A 21,577-nucleotide genomic window follows, 5' to 3' on the forward strand; every position below is an offset into this window, starting at 1 on the left:
AAATCTACCGTATAACACTGACTAAAAGACTTAAAAAATTTTAATTTTGGTAGAATTACGCTAATACTGCCCAATTTTTTCATGTTCCACTATACGTTATATTGTGGGATCATATAAAAATTTGCTATCGAAATTTTTTTTTGTGTAACGAAAATTTCTTTTGAAATGGAATTTTCTCTTAATTCTATCAATCCATCTAAATAAACTTTCTGATGACTTTTATATTTCTTATTTGCTTTTTTTTAATTGGAACTAGCGTTTATATGTCTGAAGCGCATATTTACTGTACTGAATTAATAAAATTTGTGTTAACTGCCCAGATTTTACCCTGTCATAATCATCACTGTTTTTCTTTTTATGATTATGTAGTACTTTTTTAAATGACTCCTGAAAATACACCAAGATCGCAATAGTGCGCCGGTTTCCGTTTCCTAATATATACACATTATTAAATTAGAAGCTAATTTAAAACCATTGATATAATCTTATAAATAAATGCTTCGTAATTTTGTAGCATAGTACATAAAAAAAGTAATTATTGCCAAAGTAAGTGAGAGAGAAATTTTGTTTCTAAAATATGAACTATCTTATGTATGAAAAAAAATCTAACTAAGCTAAAAGTTAGATAACCTGATATAGTTTTGACTTACTTAATTGACTGATCACATCGAAATTCAAATAGTATTTGAATGCTTATTGTTATTATCGATATATATTCCTCGGATTTAGTTCACGAAATTGTTTTTCTTATTAAAATGTTGATTTGCTTAGTGTTCATTGACCTACATGACTGTATCTATAATAATGTTTGCCTAAAATTAGATACAATAACCATGATAAACCATGACATAACAAAGTGATCTTTCCATAATTTTAAAATGATTTTTTTCAGCAATAATTCAAAATGTCATTAACTAATTATTCATTCATTCATTAATAATTAATTAATTGAAAAAAATGATCAGTTTTTCTTCCCAGCTGGGTTCTGCGAGTATTTTAATTTATAACAGTGAAGTTGGTGTGGAAATGCTTCTTCGTGAATTACCTATTATATAAATATTTATAACATATAAACATTTTGACCCATAATAGGATGTGAGAGAACTCTCATCATTCTGAAGCTTTACAATTAAGAATATTATTCACTAATTGAATGGATAATTATTTTTGTTAGAACTTGTCATGTGAACAGCTCTTTTCCCTGACGAACACTTTAGTATGCTTCTCAACGCTTTTTTTTTGTATTCTTGAACCCTAGGAAATGTAATTTTTTCAGTTTAGCTTAAGTTCAGCTCAGCCTGTTTTGAGAATGTGCTAAATCAATTGGTCTTGATACATAAGTTAAAAGTTATTTATTTAAATGTATAAAACTATATTAAATTCATTATTATCCATATTTATCATTATAAAGACAAATACTAAATGGCACAATCTAAGATGGGCATTTGCTATTGTACTTATTAAGGCTTATTAAAAAAGCGCTAAACCAGATCGAGTGAATCACGTTTGAAGTTCCCTAAAAAAATGTCAAAATTAAAAACCATGATGATCGTTTCTATCAAAAGTTATCAATTAAAGAATTAAAACCAAAACAAAAAATTGGCGTCGAAGACAACATATGTACCATATGTGATTATTCATTATATTGTAAGGGTTTTAAATGGTAGAAATGAAACACCGTTGACGATCATAATCAAGTTTCACCAGAACAATATTTACTCGATTAAGGGGGAGACGTTTTACGTTTTAAACATTACTTCGGATAACTTATACGTATATAAGTTTGCAAGTTTTAAATCCTACTTTTTACTCAAGCTGGACTTCACGAGTTAAAATTAAGGAATCTATTAAAAATGAATTTATCATCATATTTTATAACTATAGCAATTTTCTTTCTGCTTATAAAACCCTTATATTCTTCTTGGAATAACATTATATATAACGAAACCGAAAGGCTTGTAATTGCTCAAACATTTGACTTAAGAGATAAAACAATTTTACACATGACTAGACCAATCAATGAGACCTGCGTTGAAGCAAAAATTGATCTTAGAATATTACATCAAAATGGTATTATTGAAGTTGCAAGTATTGATTATCAAATACCAGAACATAATTTTTGTAATGGAATATTTCAAATTAAACGTTACCAACTGAATTATTTATTGGTGCTTTACGTGAATTCCACTGACATTGAATCAGCAAGTTATTATGTGTTACTTGTTGATTACGAGGGAAAATTTATTAGGTTTGTCAGTTTTTACGAATTTAATACATTTAATAGTTAATAATTTGTTAACCATTTAATTTTAGTAATACATATCTTGCACCTGTCTCCGTAATAAATGGAAGTTTATACACCTGTGGTACTACGATCACATCATATACAACCGAAGAATACGGGATTCTTTTTACGACGTACGAAAGCGAAACTGTTGTATCATGGAGTTATTTAGACGGACTGTAAGGATTTACCTTTTTTTTTTTTAACTTTAAAAAATATATTAAGTTATTCATATTTACTAGTGATGATAAGAGAAACATTATTAAAATCAATAATGGAAAACAAAGTTTGAAAACTCCATTTGGTCCATACTTTGTTTCTCCGAGAATAGAAGGGAACTTTATTTTTATTACATATGACTCAATGAATGCTGAAAATAAATGCGTTGAATCTAATGATCCAACTGACATTAGGTTTATAGTTTATGTCTCTTATCTTAAGCCTATCATGAATGGAGTAGATGGTCCTTTCATAATTTATCAATCAACAATTCCACATTTAAGTGTGGATAAATTTGTTTGCGGTAACACTCGTATGAGCATGAGTTCTTTTTGCATTTTAGTAATGAATAGCGTAAAAGCTAATAAAAAATCAAAAAAACATTTATTAAAAATATCTTTTCAAGATTCAGGGTTGGTTTAAATCTTCTATTTATTCTTTTTTTTTCATTTTTATGAATTCTAAAAAATTTTTTTCTTTTCAGTTCTGTATTTAATATTGAAAAATATTCAAATTTAAAATTTGATGATAATGTAATAAAACTAGAATTACACAATTTATATTACGGAGGTTTTTTGTTATCTTTATTAAAACGTACCCCCGATAAAATTATAAATAATCTTCAAGGAACAATACTTAATAATGACGGAAATTATTATAGCAATTGGGGCCTTCCAACAGACTTAAAGGTAACTCAAGAATTTTATGTAATAGGAGATTTCAACAATGGGACCATGTATTTAATTGCTCAAGAAGATGAATTTTCTTGGAAAATTTCATCTTCAAATTTGCCAAGAATATCCAACGGTAAGCAAGGAAAAAACTTTTTTTTAGTTATATTATTTAATCAAAAAATACATTCATCTTTTCTTTTTTATTAGATTATAATAATCCATGTGTCAATAAGACCTTTCCACTTATTGGCTCTAATGTCTGGATATCGACGTCCCAAATTAATATTACATATAATATGCCTGTAACGTTATCAATTAATAATTTCACCATATATCAAGATGATAATGGAGTCCCTATATTGCGTCAATCTATCCCAGGCAATCCTTCAAAAGTATTTTCACTTAGTAATGATAACAGAACGATACATATAAATGTCTTAGAAAGCACTTTCAACAAACCGAATGCAAATTATTACATCGTTATTGATGATAATGCTGTTAAAGATCTGATATCAAACCAGCCTCTAGCCGGTGTTGGGAAAAATTATTGGAACTTCGAAACTAGTAGATATTTAATTTTAAAAGTTAACATTTATTGCAACAAATATTTTATACTCTTTTTATTTATTTATTTATTTTTTTAAAAAAATAGGTGGCATAAATGATGATAAATTTGCAGGTAAATTTAATTTTTGATGCTCCGCATGCTCCAAACAGTATATAAATTAAATTTCAATTATACTATAGTATAACTAATTATATTTATATTTTTACAGATGATTCTTCTGGAACATTTTCTTTAACGGCTGATGGAACAAAATATTATTATAATCTTCCACAAGATCGTAAATCAGAATTTTTTTTACAGTTAAAAGCTGATCTGGCCAAAGCAATTCCAATTGATATTAATAGATTGGATATTAAATGTTGTGAATTTGATAATGGTCAAATAATTTTAATATTATTTATCAAATGTAAAATGAATAAAAATGAAAGAAATGTAATTGATGTTATAAAAGATTTAGATATGTTAATTAGAGAGAAAGAAACCTCCCCTATTTCATGGTTTAACACAACCAATTTTATAGATGCTACTTTTGGATTTAAACAAACTCGTAAGTTTTAAAAATTAATTTTACTAATATTATTAATGGATCTAATACTTTTAATTACATTACTTAGATGATTTTTTTGATTGCTATAAATTTCATATTATTGGTATACTTATTGGAATAATTACCATAGGATTAATTTATTATTGTATTAAGAAAAAGTATCCTAAGGTAATGTACACAAGTTATTATATATAATATTTGATTATTAATTAAGTTTATTAAATAAAATTTCATTATTTTTAGGGTAAAAATATTTTTATATTTAAATTTTCTTTAATATTATTGGACTTTGCCTTGGATATTACATTCATTCTAACTAAAGGAAATAAGGTTAATGGAATACTCATTCCAAGGTATATAAATACAACTATTTTTTAAATTAATTTACATATGTTTTATATATATTTTTGGTTAATTTGCATTTTTTTTTATTTCATTATTAGTATAATTTTCTGTGTAGTACCAACAACAATCAATATTATTTTAGGTATTTCTATAGTACTTCAAGAAATTACAAAAAATAAGAATTTTTATAAATGGTTTAAAAACAATACAAGTATAGTAGCTTTATTTACAATATTGGCAGGTACTGATATTGAAATATTAAATATACTTACTTCTCAAGTTGCTGGTATAATGATATTTAATGCTCCTATTTCTGTAAAAGCTGAATCTTATATTTTTTGGGGTAGTTTTCTTGGGCTTTTTATTGAAGATATTCCTCAATTAATTATTCAGGTTAGTAAGTTAAAAATATTAATATTAAAATTATAATTCTTACATACATTATTAAATTTTTTTTTAAATTTTAGGTTATTTATATAAATTTAACAGTTACATATGATACTATTCCGTTTCTTACTTTATTGACAAGTGCTATTATTTTGGCAAATAAGATAGTTTCTAGAATATATTATTCAATTATACAACTAAATATAAAAAAAAGGATGTCTAATATGTCTAGTATAGTTGGCAGTTAGAAGATTAATAGAATGTACTTTTATAGCAATAATTAAAATATCTAACCATCATGTGAATTTTTTGATAAATCCACCCAAAATGTCGTCAAAATACGCCAGATGTTAAAACCTTTCATATACATATATATATCTATTCATTTATGACCAAATATATATAACGTCTTTGAAAGTCATGCTAATTTTGAAAATAAAAAGTACCAATGTACATGCAAGCAAACGATCTGTTAAACGCCAAATTGTTTCATATATTTCTTATACGTTATTTTGCTTCATTCCGCAGCAAATTAATGTAGCCGCAAGTTTGTTCACTTCAACAGAGAAAGAAAATAAGCCGGATTTTTGGAGTTTGAAAATTTTATGTAATTAAAGGAGTCCGATCATCAGTTGGTTTAACAATTCTGTAAAAAATAATTGTATAATAACATATGGAGAAATTCTTTATTAACAAAATTTTCGGATATCGTAAAATCTAAATAGGCTTAGAAAAATACTAATTTTATTGGCTAAAAAGATTTATTCAAAATTATTAAATTGGATCCCATTTGGAAATTTCATTTAATAATCATATTATTAAATTAAAGTTTTTTTAGTTCTAATGAGCGTCAATGTGAAAATACTTTTTTTAGGTATATACCGAATATTAAATATTTCGAGCATTATTAAATGTGCTCAGCTGTAAATTGATACTTATTCGTTTAATTGACAAAGTTTTTTTTTTATAAGAAATTTGTATCATTCTTTTTTTATACTTATTTGTTATGTATTCATTTTTTTAATTTATAAATTAATAATTAAATTAATGAGGAAAACAATAGTCATAATGAAATCACTGTACCATCTTTAAGATTTTACATAGCATATAATATTTACATATTTTAGTCCCTGCTTTTTTTCTATTTCATGTTTAAGATTTTTCTACGGAAAAAATCATGAGATTTTTGATAAATTTGTAATTTTCAGAAAAAAAAAACCTTCTTAAGGACTTGTTATGTGTTACAAAAGTTTATTAGTAATACGTAATGTTTTTTTTATTTAAAAATTCCTTTTTGAGTAATAGTTTATTAGAGATGGGCGAATGCAATTGACAAATCCAGTTGTGGCTTTGTAGAAAAGGCAAAGCTAGAGAATTGAGAGAATTAAGGAAGATTCATCGGAAATTAAGTATTCTTTTGATATAAATAATAAATGATTGATATTTCTACCTTACAATTCCAAAAAAGAAAATTCCCGAAAAAAATAACTCTTCCCTAATATAGCTGTCAAACAATTCTTTTTTTTTTTTTGACTTTGATAATCCAATGAAAATCGGTAAATCAATTGCGGATTTACTATAAGACATAAAAAAATAATTTGGTAATGGTCGATCAACCAGGTACACATGAATAATATATATATATACCTAAACTTTTTAACTTCCAAAATAAATAAATAGTTACTCAAATTTTCAAATTTTTTTAAACAAAAATTATTGTTTTCTCTCTTTCTCATTTTCTCATTTTCTTTATTAAAAATATATATATATATATTACTTATTATCTAATCATATCCCATTATTATTTTAACTAAATGGATGCAGTTTATCTTAGACCTTTTACAAATCCTAAGCGGGTAAAATTAGTATCAACTTGTGATGTTTGTAAAAATCGCAAGGTTAAATGTGATAGAGAACGACCAGAATGTGGTACATGTAGAAAGACAAATAGAAAATGCAGTTATACATATGCTGCTCTCACAGAGACAATGCGAGATAAGCAGACTGGAATGAGGGCACAAGCTGACACTAATTTTTTTCAAACACAATTAAATTACTTGCAAAAAATGCAGTTTGGACAATTATATGATGAATCAGGTTATTTATCGATGGCTTCGAGAGGATTTGGGATCGATGTCGATAATAGTCAACATGTTCCTGGAATGTTGGCAAGACCGATGACAATGTCAAACGTTTATGATGGTCCTGTGAGTAATTTTTTTTGATCTATTTTGTTTTTTTTTTGATGAGTTTATTTTTTTATTGATTTGTGTGATCTCTTTATTCAACGTAGGATGATACCTCAATACTTACCTCTGAGGTCCTTCAGTACTCTTCTAATATCGTTTCATCCATTCCAAAAGATACTGAACAACAGCAGGTTCATATATATATATATATATTTATTAAAAATAAAACACAATATCAAATTTCGACAAAAATTTACCTCTTATTTGCTAATATAACAATTTTTATACTTCAACAGTACGATCCATATTACCTAAACAACGATAATTTTTCCATGCTCATACAACAGGCACCACAGCTATCTGAAAACTATCTACCTCAAACATCAATACCGCCTCAACAATTCCAAGAGCCTCAGCAATCGCCACACCAACAAATGCCACAACAGCCACCTCATCATCAGCCACCCTTACAATTACTTCAACAACAATTACCTCAACAGATACCTCAACGACAACCTCAACAATTTATTCAACAACGTCGTCATGCGTCAACTGAAGATACCGTAATGGAAGATTTAATTACAAATATCAAGAATATGAACCTTTATGAATCAACACGATATATTGGTGAAGGTAGTTTGCTAATGCTTGATGAGGATAATATTGGTGAAATGATTATTCCTCAAATGACTAAAGATATATCAGAAGTTGATAAATCGTTAAAGATTTTACCGAATGAAGAGACTGCCAGTGAATTAATACGTTTATATTTTAAGGTTTATATTTTATTTAATCGCTTCCAATCAATTAAAGTTTTTAATTCATACAAAAATTTTTTTTTATTAGCATGTTCATCGATATTTTCCTGCTATTAGAGAAGAAATCGTTTGGAATGTTCATGAAGTTGTTAGGAATGCTCCTGGAAATTTGTCTAAGCCCCAACATTTGCTCTTGTTGAATTGTATATTCTTTATTGCCTCCCCGTTCCATGATGATCCAGATAAGAAGGATGGGAAAATATATTTTGACAGAGCCGAAGGTAATATAAATGAGTAAACTTTTATTTGGTTTCATCATTACAATTTTATATTAACATAATGATTAATGTTGAAATAGCTTTACTATATGAATATTGTACACAGCCACATGCTCTTACCGTAATGGCCATTATTCTTTTAGGGCAGCATAATAAACAGGTAATTGTAATGTCACAATTTTTTCTTATTTTAAATAATATATTTAATAAAGTTTTATTCATCATTCAGATGGGTTCTCGTTGGATATACAATGGAATTGCAACTAAGATGTTATTTGAGCTTGGGTTGCATAGGAAGTTTATAAAAGTCAAAATGGATAAAGAAGTAGAAAAGATGAGAAATGAAGCATTTTGGATGACTTTTATTTCTGAAAAGTAAGTTACTTTAATTTACTTTTTTATTAAAATATTATTAGTTTACTAACACGGTTGATTTTAATTTTTAAGTCTCGTCTCTGCTACTTATGGTCGTCCTAACATGATTGATGAAACGGATTGTGACATAGATGTTCCTTCAATGCCATCTAATCAAAATCCAACAAACGAAAAGACTAAACTTGAAATAGCCTATATTTATCTAATAAATCTTAGTAGGATTTGTGCTAGGGTAAGGAAATATATACATGCTGCATCAAGATTAAGATTTTTGGTGCAAGAGGATGAAAATAAATTTAGAGTTTTGGATGCTGCACTTGCAAGTTGGTTTAATTCTCTGCCGGATTGGTTGAGATTTGAAAAAATGGTAAAAGATCCTGATGGAATTTTATTAAATGGTATTGGAGGTAAATAATTTTATTTAAATTTATTTAGGTAATATTTTTTGTTTATTCGTGTTCTCAAAAACATATTTTTTTTTGTTTGTTATGCAATAGGTGATATACATATCTTCTTCTATACTATACTAATTTTACTTCACAGTAGATACATGAAACCTGAAGCACAGTATAGTATTAATACTACAAATTCATCCATAATTTGTATTCAGTCAGCTACCATTATCGTTCATTGGCTTGAAATCTTATTAGATAAGCATACGGATTTTTTTAAATTTTCGGTTTCTGGCTCTTTAGCAATTAATCCAGCAATGTGCGTCTTTTCCTGGCATATTAATAACGAAAGCGAAAATAACAAAAAATCTCGAGACATGCTACAACGTCTAGAAATTATGAAGCTGCAAGTCGATGAATTATCTAATGCAGGAAAGACTGAATGTGGTGAACGAAGATTGTTAGGCATAGAAACGAGTAGAGTGGGTAAACATGAAATTAATGCGAGAGATTGGGAAGTATTTATTCCTGATGATGCTGATGATGAAAAATCAATTAGAAGACAATATAGTTGGATAGCAAGGAAACAAAGTGGAGGAGGACATTTTATGCCTCGCAAACAAAAATCAAAGTCACTAAGTTATTCATCATCCATGAATTACACGAAAGGAACTAAAATGCATAATTTTGGTTCAAGATATGATTTCATGGGACAGAAAAATACGCAAGAGTTCAATTTTACGTTTAAGACAGATAAAACTTTTAACTTTTCGGCATTTTCTTCTGGACAGAATCTTGATTTGCCACAATTAACAGTAGACGGTATCATTGTTGATGAACCTGAGGAATTTGAACATCAAAATAATCAACAATTTGGTTCGCAATATCATACTCCTTTACAACGAACACCTTCACAGCAATCTCCACAATTTGAGCCACAACAATTTCATACACCATTGAGTCAATCCCCACAACTACAAGATTATCATCCTTCACAATTACATCATTCATCTCAAGAATATAATTCTCCATTAGGACAATCACCACATATTTCACCGCATATTTCACCACATATTTCACCACATATATCACATGAAGTAATGGATGCAAAACCTCAACATATTGATACAAGTTTATCACCACAACAATATATTGATCAGCTTGATGATAAGAGCAATGTAAATAATAATGTACCTTGGACACCTCCATTATCTGCACGGCCTCAACGATGGAATCATGATGAATTATCTTCTAATACATTAAATGTTACTTCATTACCTGCGGAAAATACAATGTTAACCCCTCCGATGCAGCCACAAGATTTTCTCTCGGATTCTTTAAATGAATTTGCGGGAGACGAACTTTGGAATATATTACAGAATGAAAATAATTTTGGAACTGCCTCAAAGTACGATAATAATAGTGGACATAATAATGATGGTGATGAATATGATTCTGTAGGTTTAGGAATTTCCGTTATGGGAAATAATGATAATATTCAATAACGAAATTAAATTTATCAATTTTTATTTATCAATTTTTATTTAGACATTTTTATAACTTAAAACGGTTTAATTTTTTTATTTTTATAATGGGTTTATGATCAATATCATCGGGCTGTATTCGTGATTTCGTGTACAACCTGTGATATGATTACTACCGTGACATGTAAATTAATTATTTTTATTTTATTATTTTTTTTATTTATCGATAATAGATTTTGTATATATAATATAAAAAAAATTTATTTCTTTTGACTAAAATATTTTATGTTCGTAATATTATTGTTAATTTATTAATAAACTGTTAAATTGTTAATCAGAATTAAAAATATTAGTAACTGATTTAACGATTTTCATAATATCAAATAAGTGAAAAATTTAATCACGTATTTTATTATTCCGTCACGTTCCTGAAATACAGTATATTACGCTTAATATTCTGGAAAGTCAATAATTCCTTTATTGTCTCACTTGAGAGATAAATTCAACTTTTGAAAGATATGCGATTAGAAAAGAAATATGAAACCTGATGCTAGATTTTACCATATTGCAATCAATTTTTTTATTTATTATATGTAATATTGAATTTTCATTGTCTATTTCATAATTTCTCGTACAGTATTTTCAAAAAATAATATGATTTGCTAGTCTTTTCGTCATTAGCCCTCAGGTTAAAAGAAATTTATTTCGTTGATTCATTGATAAAATAATATATATATATAATTTCAGAATGGAAAGTTTTAGCTTTTAACATCAAGTTACACAAAACGCATTGACATCATTTAGATATGTAATAATATAAATGCTGGTTCTGAGTAATTGAGATCTTTTGATCTTTTTTTTTTTGCCAACATTGTTTTAATTAATTAATACAACACAATTGGTAAATTCTCACCTGTAAGTAATATAAATCATTAGAACATATTATCCTGTAACACTAAAGTTAAAGTTTCCCGCATTCACATGGTATTTCTGAACTTCTGAACTAATGGAGGTTTAAATTATTTATAATTTTGTACTCGTGTTGAGAGACAGAAATACAAATATGAATTAACAAATGATCCTTGTTTATAAAAGAAATTATATTTAATTATTGAAGATAATAGATTCATGAATCAGACATTAGTCTAATGAAAGTATCGCTGTCAAACTTTTTAAGAGTACTGTAGAACGATGACAAGAATTCTGATTTCTGAGTGATTTCTAACATGTAACCAAAATCTCGCAAGATCTAATATCGGAAGCGATAAAAATTTTAAATACCCATTACAAACTTACAACTCGTTTTTTGATAATTATTTAGAATTTGTTATTCATCGATCGAATTGAACGTGTCGGTATTCGGCTGTTTTGTTAGACGGTTTGATTTGAACTATACATGTAGTCGAAACTTGCCGAAAACATGGCCGAATCCTTTGGAGTAAATTTATATCCTTTTTCCTGCTCTAATCTATGTTTATAATATAATAATAATTCCTTTAAAATTGTATGATTGTAACTACTACTAGCTTTTTGTGCGCCTCCAGCTGCTGAAAAAAGCAAGTATCCAATAGGTATTCCCTTATTCTGTTCGTCCAATACTAGTAGAACAAATAATAATATTTTTATTTGAAATACCAAAAGTTCCGTCCAGATGCAGAATTTTATTATGGCCAAATTCCCATGCTAATTCTCGCTGTTCTTTAGTAGCTAAAACCAATATAAACCGATCATTTAATTCTTTTCATGGTTTATAATAAATTGTTGCTTCCATCATTTCATTATCTTTACTATTTGGTCCAAATAATTGGTTTATATTAATTTCTTCAGCTTTTCGCTTATCAATTCCCCAAAAATCTTTTATCATTGAATTATGAATATTTATAATATCTTGATTTGGTAATAAATACTTTCATTATCAATTAAAACTTTTCCCCCTAAATGTCTGTTTACATAGTCCATGTTATCATCAAAGATATGAGAAGGGTTTTTCGTGTTTTTGCTTCTCCTAAGTTAGACTTTTCGTGTTTAAACTCATATCACTTACACAGCAGCATTGTAAAACATAAATTCCTTTAGCTTTATCACTATAACGTGTTTTCCATTTATGTTCAGGTAGAATATTTTCTAATATAAGGTTATATTGTTGTAAAAAAAACTATGGCATTTTCTTGCGTTTTATTACTCCATTGTAAGTTAATAAAGTTTGAAACTGGTAAACTATTAAGATGTTCTTATTGCTTTTGAGTTAATATTAAATGTGAACACGTTTAGTGTTTAACGCGTTTAAAAAAAAACTAAAAAAAATGACTATCAACTGTATCAACTGTCCGAACTGAATAAGGAGTGAGTTGGTGATCGGCTGTGTAACATGTGTACAACCGAATAATTAATAAATACCTTGTGAATGCAAACTGAAATCGTATGAATCACTTTTAATTTTATAAACTTTTTTTTTTACAATGCTTATATCATTTATATCATTATATCATATTTCGTGTCACAAATTAAGAGTTTATAAAGATCATTCACGATGTATTCAGAAAAGTATATAAAGTATATATATCTTAGACTTCTCTCAAACTTTTCTTAAACTTTCACAAATTAAATTTTCTTAAAACTTTTCTGAAAAAATTACGGGAAAAAAAATGATGTTGTCGCTTAATTGTTTGATTCTAGGACATATGAAGATGAAGGAAAATCGTTGGCTCTTCTTGTTGGGTAAGAATAGGAATTATTGAAGCTAAGACAAAATACGGGCAAAGGCGAATGAATGACTTATCTTTTTTTCTGGTTCTAGATCTGGAAAAACCCGTTCTCTATATGAGCTACTTTGTAAAACATTTGGAATTTACATTTCATTGAGTGCCGGAAATGGTTCCAAAAACTTGGGATCTCAAGACATGGACATTTCTATTCGTGAATTAGGCCGATACTTAACTGCAAATGACCCTGAAATGAACACTATCTATGCACTTAAATTCACTTGTGCCATTTTTCTTGGCCGATTATTCATTTTAAACAAACTTTAATCAAGATTACAATCGCAATTTTACACCAAAGCAATGGCTTCTGATGCAACTCTTGCCAATACAAATTAGTGGGGAAGACTTCTGGATTGGCATTTCACGTATTTTTCGCGAATTAAGACTAGAAGATCAGGATGGACTCATTAATACATTTGTTAAGAAATTCCAAACCTTGATCCCTAAGCAAGAGAAGTTACCAATCGTGATTGATGAATCACAAGTGGCCATCAATAAGCACGAGAAACATTTTTCCACAACAATTGCAAACGGTCCATTACGACCATTCTTTGCTATCCTGCTTCAGGCAGTACTCAGACTCAGCACGGAGAAGTTATGTCTTGTACTATCAGGAACAGGAATGAGTTTTTATGATAATCTCACGAATCATAATAATGTCCCTGCTATCGCTAAATCTGATGGTGCCACATATAAGAATTTTTTCAGTATACATGATGGATTTTATAAATGTGATGAAATGAGTAAGTTTATTCAATGTTTCTTACCACTATGACGAACTGATAAGATCCACATATAATATTTTTCGGAGGCGCCGACGATTTATAATACAGTTTATGGAATCTGCTCTATTAGACTCATCTTTAATGTCCCAGAAATATGAATCAAATTGTGAATAATTGGCAAGTTAGAGCAAAAAATTCCATAATTGAATATTTTATGGAATCATGTTTTCCTCGTTTACATGAGAAAAAAGAAGCATGGAACAAAGTGCTGGATATCGTGATTCTTAGCATGTTTTCTCGTGATACAAAGATAATTAGAGGAGGCAGAGTTTTAGAAATGGTTCAGTATGGATTTGCCCAGCTTTGTAGTTTTAAACGTCTGGCAGATCTAAATACACTTCAAAAGGATGCCATTACAGTACAAATAGCAGAGCCGGTTCCCATCCTGGCATTTAGAGAATATATAAGAAAGCATCCTGAAGTATTTGAGACTAAGGTTGGTTGCCGTAAGTAACGATTATTATATATCAATATACAACCTTTAGTGATTGTAATATTATAAACGTAAGCTGTAAATTGGCTGTAAATACTACACCATTGTGGTTAGCTAAAAGATGGTAATTCTGATTTACAACCGTTATATTTACTTGACTTTTGGTTACGGAGACCAACACTATTTGAGACCTGGTTATATCAAAATCTATCTTCAGTTCATTATAATGCATCATGTGCAGGTTTTCTTTTTAAGCCCTGCTTGACCATTCCGCTTGCAGAATTATTTAATGCGAAAAGTTGTAAGGAACATGATCTTTTACCAATATAGAGAATATTGATAAGCTGAATTTACTCTCTTATGAAGCAACTATTCGTAACTTTGATGACCGTAACTCGGCCATATTTAGTTCAAATGGTACTATGAAGGATGGATTCAATCTGCCTGCGTTTCTCAATAATCCTACTACTGCTTTCTTTATGCCGGAAAAAGAAGCTGGCCCAGATTTGGTGTGCATTGTTGAGTTCCATACTCCAAATGGCATTGTCGAGGTTCCCCTTTTTCTTCAGGCAAAACTAGTGAAAGACCCACCCGGTGACACAGGAGGTACAACAGATCCGTACCATTTCTATTCTCATGGAAATAAACGAACTGAGTTGAAAGAGAAGCTAAGAGGTGAAATGCTTGATTGCTTAGAATCAAAGTATTGTAAGGCACATGAGCTCTCGTGGATCCGTTTTCTTGTAGTTTTTCCTGCTGAAACTAAACAAAGAACGGTAGCTTCTTATTATAATTATTCAAAAGGTATTGAATCTCTATTGGTCAAGTTTCTTATTATTTGTTGATCTTAATCAATTCTTTGGTTTATTAATTTTTTTTTTAGCAAATGAACTATTTATTGTAATCGATCCTTCTAATGCCGAACTTTTCTTTTCAAGTTTTGGTCATAATGTGTTGAAAGAATTGAAACGTATAGCAGACAATGATAAGCTGGAGTCGGAGGTAAGGTATCATAAAAGTTTATTGATTAATTGTGGTCTTTCCTTTTGTTAAGTGGTACTTGTTTCCTCTTTTAGCGAGCAACTAAAAAGATTAAAACTAGCGATTAAGTTACAAATCATTTTTTAACAAACTGTTAAAGTTAATACAAGTGGTAAATCAATGTTAAGAGATAGTCTAAACTTAAAAAAAATTACGCATGTGCATGGACTTAATGATGATATAGAATAAAATTTTAATATATCATTCAGATCGCTATACAATGGTTTACCTGTATATACTGCGGATATTACAATGATACCAATAACTAGTTTAGGTTATAAAGAAACCGTGACATTTTGTCACGATGTACGTAAAAATTGTAAATGTTGTAACGTGCAAAAAATAAATATATAAGTTCGGATCACTGCGTGATACATGTGAAAAGTTTTCTCGGATAGTAGTTTGATTGTGACATTTTGTTACGGTCTTTCATTTAACCTAAATTTTCATAAAAAATCACGTGCACGTGAACAATTGTTTACGATTTTGAACAAATTTCGCGTCACGTAAAGTTTGTTGAATTCGTTAATTATTTTGTCCTTTTCTCGCTAATTTAATAAGTTCATGTAATTAAGATTTAAAACCATTCGGATTTATTCAAATTGTACGATAGAAGAAATCGATTATACTTAGAAAAGAAGATGACGTCATTATGATCTACGTGATGCACAGATGTAAAATTTTAATCAAAAAAAATTTTTTCCCATACGCTCTATAAATACTTCATTACTTTATTTCAAAAAACACCGTTAATTAACTTAACGGAAAAAATTAAATTATTTTTTTTAAAAAAAAAAACAAAAACAAAATCTCTCTTTCGAAATATTTGGTTGGGTAAGTAAACTAAATAAAGGAAGAGATTTTAGTACAACTTAATGTAAATTCGTGATAATTGATACACTGGAATGTGAATCCTCTTTCTAATTATATTTGTTTGATTAGTTATGGCTGATTCAATAGAGAGCGAAGGATACTCTATTAAACCTCAAAAACATACACCAGCTTTAGATACATCAGAATGGCCTTTGCTCTTAAAAGTATGCGATTAAGCGAGCTCAAGTTTATTTTCTCTTCTCTGTAACATTAGGGAATAATTATTTACTAATTCGCGAAAAATCTTGTAGAATTATGATAAGCTTCATGTTCGTACAGGTCATTATACACCCGTCACTCATGGATGTTCACCACTTAAGCGTGCAATAATTGATTATATTAAGTTTGTTATCATTCGTGAAATTTTTCATTCTTTTTTGTTTATACAAATCGTTCAGACTAGATTGATAATTAACAATCATTAGATATGGAATAATCAATCTTGATAAACCCGCAAATCCTTCATCTCATGAAGTCGTGGCATGGGTACGGCGTATCCTTGAAGTTGAAAAGACAGGTCATAGCGGTACCTTAGATCCTAAAGTAACAGGCTGCTTGATAGTTTGTGTAGATCGGGCGACTCGTTTAGTTAAATCACAGCAAAGTGCAGGTAATTGTTAGTGAACTAATTTTCGAAATAGACATAAGGTAAACGTATTTGAACCTTATATAAAATAGGAAAGGAGTATGTGTGCGTAATTCGATTTCACGATGCTCTTGAATCTGCCAAGAAGTTTACACAAGGCTTAGAAACACTCACAGGGGCTCTCTTCCAACGACCTCCTTTAATTTCTGCTGTAAAACGTCAATTGCGTATCCGTACCGTTCATGAAACAAAGATGATTGAATTCGATGAAAATCGACACTTGGGATTGTTTTGGGTAAGCTGCGAAGCAGGAACTTATATCCGAACATTATGTGTGCATCTGGGGTTGATTCTTGGAGTTGGAGCTCATATGGCAGAACTTCGACGCGTTCGTTCTGGTGCATTGTCTGAGAATGTGAGTGTCACATCAAATTTAGTTCTTGTATTTCTTGTTAATAAGATAATTGATTTACATATTTCCTTTAAATTATAGGATGATATTGTAACAATGCATGATGTTTTGGATGCCAAATGGGTATACAAAAATACAAGAGACGGTAATAAATTTATGACTTCCAACTGTATCCAATTATCCATTTTAATAATTTAATTTAATATTATGTTTCCATTTCTTTATTAGAAACATATCTTCGAAGAGTTATTCGTCCTCTTGAATCTCTTCTCACGACATATAAGAGAATTGTTGTCAAAGATAGTGCCGTCAACGCCATTTGTTATGGTGCTAAACTAATGATACCAGGTCTGCTTCGATATGAGGATGGTATTGAGTTAAATGAAGAGATTGTTCTTATGACTACAAAAGGTGAAGCTATTGCTCTAGGTATAGCATTAATGACCACTGCAGTTATGAGTTCTGTAGATCACGGTATGTATGTTTGTTTATTCGCATATAATTAACATAAAATCAAAATTGAAATCAATATTACTAATTATTATTTTATAGGAGTTGTCGCAAAAATAAAAAGAGTGATTATGGAGCGTGATACATATCCAAGGGCATGGGGATTAGGGCCCAAGGTTATTGATAGGAACTATATAATTCATTCTTGATAAACTTTTGTGGACTTTTAAAATTAATTCAATAACTTGATTAATAGGCTATGGAAAAGAAGAAACTAATTTCCGAAGGAAAATTAGACAAATATGGTCGCGTAAATGATAACACCCCTAATTCTTGGAAAACTTCATTTGTAGATCTCAGTGCAGTTGGTACTAAGGGCGATCCCGGTACATCATCATCGGCCACAGTTCCACCTGCCAATTTAGTTACTGCTGTACCGACTGCACCACCAGTTACATCAGCTCAATCAACGGAAGATCAGGAAGAAGGAACAAGTTTGGCTAAAAAGGTACTTTTCTTTCTAAAGAAAAAGAAAATATCTCAACAATTATCGTTAACGTTTTTATACAAATGTAGAGGAAAATCGAAGAAGATTCCGATATTCCTACAGGAGAGTCAAAATCATCAAAGAAAGAAAAGAAGGCAAAGAAGGTCAAGATTAAAGAGATGTCTACACAAAAGGTAATTTAAAAATTTTTTCATATGTTAAGCTTATTTATTTGAAATATTTGCTTATTTGCTTGTACTTCATTACAACAGAAAATGTCAGACGATGAAAAAGTTATTGATGCTGAAGAATCATCAAAGGAAAAGCATCTGAAAAAGAAACTTAAGAAAGAAAAAAAGTCTGACGTATCCGAACATGAAACTACAATAACTGTTGAAGGAGAAAAGAAGGAAAAGAAAAAAAAATCAAAGAAAGATAAAAAAGAAAAGAAATCAAAATCTTCGTAATTAATAATTATTTTGGGAAATCTTCTAACAGCCGGAATTATATCAGTCGGCTAAGTCATTATAGGACAAGTCTAGAATATTTAAAAATGATATTTATGCCTTTTTAGATTTACTTTTATTGAAGAAATATTTTTCATTTTAAATTAATAAAAGTCGAACCACGTGACTTGGTCAATTATTATTACTGATTGGTTAAAAGATTAGTGGACAGTTTAAATAGATTTCTCGAAAATAAAAAATTAACGAGAAATATTTTTTTTTTACAATGTCTAATATGAATAATGATCAAAAAATAGTTCCAAAGCGTGATTTGAGTGATGATGCAGAAGCTATGATCGAAGACAATGATGATATAACTCAACCTGATACAAAAAGAATTCGTGTCGGAACTTCGGCTAATAGCTCTAGCGATCTCTACCTAGACACTGTACGTTAACTACTATACAAACAAAACAAGTTGTCATATTGCTGCAATATTTCTTCAACTTTTATTATTTTTTTTAGATAAACCGTCATATGTTGGACTTTGATTTCGAAAAGGTCTGCTCAGTTTCTTTATCAAACTTAAATGTATATGCGTGTTTGGTGTGTGGTAAATACTTCCAAGGTAAAAGTTTGTTAGGATATATATTATTTTGCAGATACACAAATTCATGCTAAATTCTTATTGATATATATATAATATATTTCGTATTTATTGTCCTTACTAGGACGAGGACGTCAATCTCACGCGTACTTCCATAGCTTACATGAGGATCACCATGTTTTCATTAATTTACATACCCTTAAGGTATGAATTTGATTGAATTAGATATTCAACTTAATATTAATATCAATTGTTAAATCTCAATAGGTATATGTTTTACCTGATGGATATGAAGTCAAGGATCCATCATTGAATGATATTAGAGTAAGAATTCAACTTTATTTATTTCTTTTTTTATCCGACTTTTAATTTAATTTGATTTAATTATAGTATGTACTTCATCCAACCTTTACAAAAGAACAAGTCGCGAATTTGGATCAAAATATAAGACAATCATACGATTTAAATAATAAAAAATACTTGCCAGGTAACAGCTGGGTAAATGATTCGGGAGATTTTTTTTTACTTTATGATATTCAATATAGTCTAGATGATCATAACATTGAATTGTCTATGCCATATAGGTTTTGTAGGCCTCAATAATGTAAAAGCTAATGATTATGTTAATGTCATAATACAAGCGCTGGCACACATTCCACCGCTTCGGGATTACTTCATCTTACAAAATCTCGAAACTAGATCTCAATTAGGTATAATACGATATTGTTAAAGTTGAGATTTTAAATTTTCCAATCTAAATTCTTTAACGCTTTACACGAAGTGCAAAGATTCAGTACTCTGGTTAGAAAAATTTGGAATCCTAAGGCATTCAAAGGCCAAGTCAGTCCACACGAGTTACTTCAGGAAATTGTTAACGCAAGTAACAAAAAATTCAAACTTTCTGAACAAAGTGATCCTCTTGAATTTCTGTCTTGGTTTTTGAATACATTACACAAGGATTTGGGTGGAATCAAGAAACAAAATTCAAGTATGTTGGTTTTTCGTATATTATGATTTGAACGAGTTATCTCTTATTAACGTTATTATATTGTTAATATTAGGCATAATTCATAGAATATTTCAAGGAGAAGTTAAAGTTGAAGAACAGTCGCTTATTACAAAAGAAAATGCCGATGAAGAAGATCGACTATTATTTGATGTTGACAGGGGTAAAACTTTTTATTTCGCATTTCATAATAACTTAATTATATATTGTATTTTTTTTGATATAAACATTGTCTTTAAATAGAAATTTCGGTCAAAAAATTCCCTTTTCTTTTTTTGACATTGGATTTACCTGCGCCTCCTTTATTTAAGGATGAAGTTGAAAAGAATATTATTCCTCAAGTAAGATCACAATAGTTATATCGTATAACAAAAATAATTATATAATACATCTTTCTTTAGGTTGCCTTGACAACGATACTCGCTAAATATGACGGTCGTGCTGCTCATGAGTCGGCCGGAACTTTGAAAAGGTTTCAATTGACTCGATTACCAAATTATATCATTTTTCATATCAAACGTTTTACTAAGAACAATTGGTCTGAAGAGAAAAATCCTACTATTGTCAACTTCCCAATCAAAAATATCGATATGAGCGAATGTAAGATATATTGTTCTTATTGTGAAAAGTTCAACTCAATGTTTCTATATTCACTTCATTAATTATTTCTCCTAAATGAATTAATATAGATCTTGAAAATCCAGATGAAGAAAAATTTAATACTCATTATGATTTAATTGCGAACATTTGTCACGAAGGTAAGCCGGGTAAAGGTAATGGAATTTATAAAGTTCATGTTCAACATCGTGGAAAAGATCAATGGTATCAAATCCAAGATTTAATTGTCGAAGAAATTAACGCACAAATGATCTTTTTATCCGAAAGTTATATTCAGGTAACATCCAAATTCAACTATATTTTATTCGTACAAGAGATTCTCATCATAAAATCATTCTACTTTTATCTTTTTTAGATATGGGAAAGAAAACAACAGGACTTATATTAAAAAAATAAATAAATAAATAAAAATAAAAAATTTTTGTATCAAAGATAGGTTTATTGATGTCAATAAAGGAATTTTTATCATTTTTATTTTTTATAATTTACTATTCAAAATTGATCCCATGCAAGTCACGTGCATCACGTGATTTAACAACTAAGCAACATTTGGATTTCCTTATAAAAGCTG

General features: G+C 29.1%; 7 protein-coding genes across 7 annotated transcripts; all 7 read left to right on the forward strand.

Annotated features, from left to right (window-relative positions):
• Positions 1-1,853: 1,853 nt before the first annotated feature.
• OCT59_024903 (uncharacterized protein) lies at positions 1,854-5,272 on the forward strand (the record flags this gene model as incomplete). Its single annotated transcript, XM_025315349.2, has 11 exons — positions 1,854-2,248; positions 2,314-2,463; positions 2,527-2,916; positions 2,988-3,310; positions 3,385-3,741; positions 3,830-3,856; positions 3,954-4,292; positions 4,360-4,460; positions 4,536-4,645; positions 4,736-5,030; positions 5,105-5,272. The coding sequence occupies 11 exons, from the start codon at positions 1,854-1,856 to the stop codon at positions 5,270-5,272; spliced, it is 2,655 nt and encodes an 884-aa protein (XP_025182981.1).
• A 1,566-nt stretch (positions 5,273-6,838) lies between these two features.
• OCT59_024904 (uncharacterized protein) lies at positions 6,839-10,875 on the forward strand (the record flags this gene model as incomplete). Its single annotated transcript, XM_025315348.2, has 8 exons — positions 6,839-7,231; positions 7,318-7,404; positions 7,510-7,989; positions 8,060-8,252; positions 8,330-8,409; positions 8,479-8,624; positions 8,697-9,031; positions 9,122-10,875. The coding sequence occupies 8 exons, from the start codon at positions 6,839-6,841 to the stop codon at positions 10,519-10,521; spliced, it is 3,114 nt and encodes a 1,037-aa protein (XP_025182979.2). The 3' UTR covers positions 10,522-10,875.
• Positions 10,876-13,030: 2,155 nt separating this feature from the next.
• Positions 13,031-13,529, forward strand: OCT59_024905 (uncharacterized protein; the record flags this gene model as incomplete). The annotated part of the gene is made up of 3 exons (XM_066134869.1): positions 13,031-13,044; positions 13,177-13,218; positions 13,298-13,529. 3 exons carry the CDS (start codon positions 13,031-13,033, stop codon positions 13,527-13,529), a joined length of 288 nt encoding a protein of 95 aa, XP_065991739.1.
• Positions 13,530-13,572: 43 nt separating this feature from the next.
• On the forward strand, positions 13,573-14,037 carry OCT59_024906 (uncharacterized protein; the record flags this gene model as incomplete). Its single annotated transcript, XM_066134874.1, has 1 exon — positions 13,573-14,037. One exon carries the CDS (start codon positions 13,573-13,575, stop codon positions 14,035-14,037), a length of 465 nt encoding a protein of 154 aa, XP_065991740.1.
• Positions 14,038-14,141: 104 nt separating this feature from the next.
• OCT59_024907 (uncharacterized protein) lies at positions 14,142-15,723 on the forward strand (the record flags this gene model as incomplete). The annotated part of the gene is made up of 5 exons (XM_066134880.1): positions 14,142-14,483; positions 14,595-14,721; positions 14,811-15,284; positions 15,364-15,482; positions 15,557-15,723. 5 exons carry the CDS (start codon positions 14,142-14,144, stop codon positions 15,587-15,589), a joined length of 1,095 nt encoding a protein of 364 aa, XP_065991741.1. The 3' UTR covers positions 15,590-15,723.
• Positions 15,724-16,465: 742 nt separating this feature from the next.
• Positions 16,466-18,984, forward strand: OCT59_024908 (centromere/microtubule-binding protein cbf5; the record flags this gene model as incomplete). Its single annotated transcript, XM_025315346.2, has 10 exons — positions 16,466-16,558; positions 16,646-16,737; positions 16,820-17,004; positions 17,073-17,395; positions 17,474-17,537; positions 17,621-17,866; positions 17,945-18,018; positions 18,099-18,350; positions 18,419-18,523; positions 18,602-18,984. 10 exons carry the CDS (start codon positions 16,466-16,468, stop codon positions 18,794-18,796), a joined length of 1,629 nt encoding a protein of 542 aa, XP_025182976.1. The 3' UTR covers positions 18,797-18,984.
• Positions 18,985-19,041: 57 nt separating this feature from the next.
• On the forward strand, positions 19,042-21,485 carry OCT59_024909 (uncharacterized protein). Its single transcript, XM_025315345.2, has 12 exons — positions 19,042-19,223; positions 19,301-19,403; positions 19,507-19,586; positions 19,650-19,706; positions 19,773-19,869; positions 19,967-20,092; positions 20,164-20,370; positions 20,444-20,551; positions 20,632-20,729; positions 20,790-20,988; positions 21,078-21,283; positions 21,362-21,485. The coding sequence occupies exons 1-12, from the start codon at positions 19,062-19,064 to the stop codon at positions 21,392-21,394; spliced, it is 1,476 nt and encodes a 491-aa protein (XP_025182975.1). The 5' UTR covers positions 19,042-19,061; the 3' UTR covers positions 21,395-21,485.
• The last annotated feature ends 92 nt before the right edge of the window (positions 21,486-21,577 follow it).

The sequence above is a fragment of the Rhizophagus irregularis genome, chromosome 5, assembly GCF_026210795.1.
Source record: "Rhizophagus irregularis chromosome 5, complete sequence".
NCBI lineage: Eukaryota > Fungi > Glomeromycota > Glomeromycetes > Glomerales > Glomeraceae > Rhizophagus > Rhizophagus irregularis.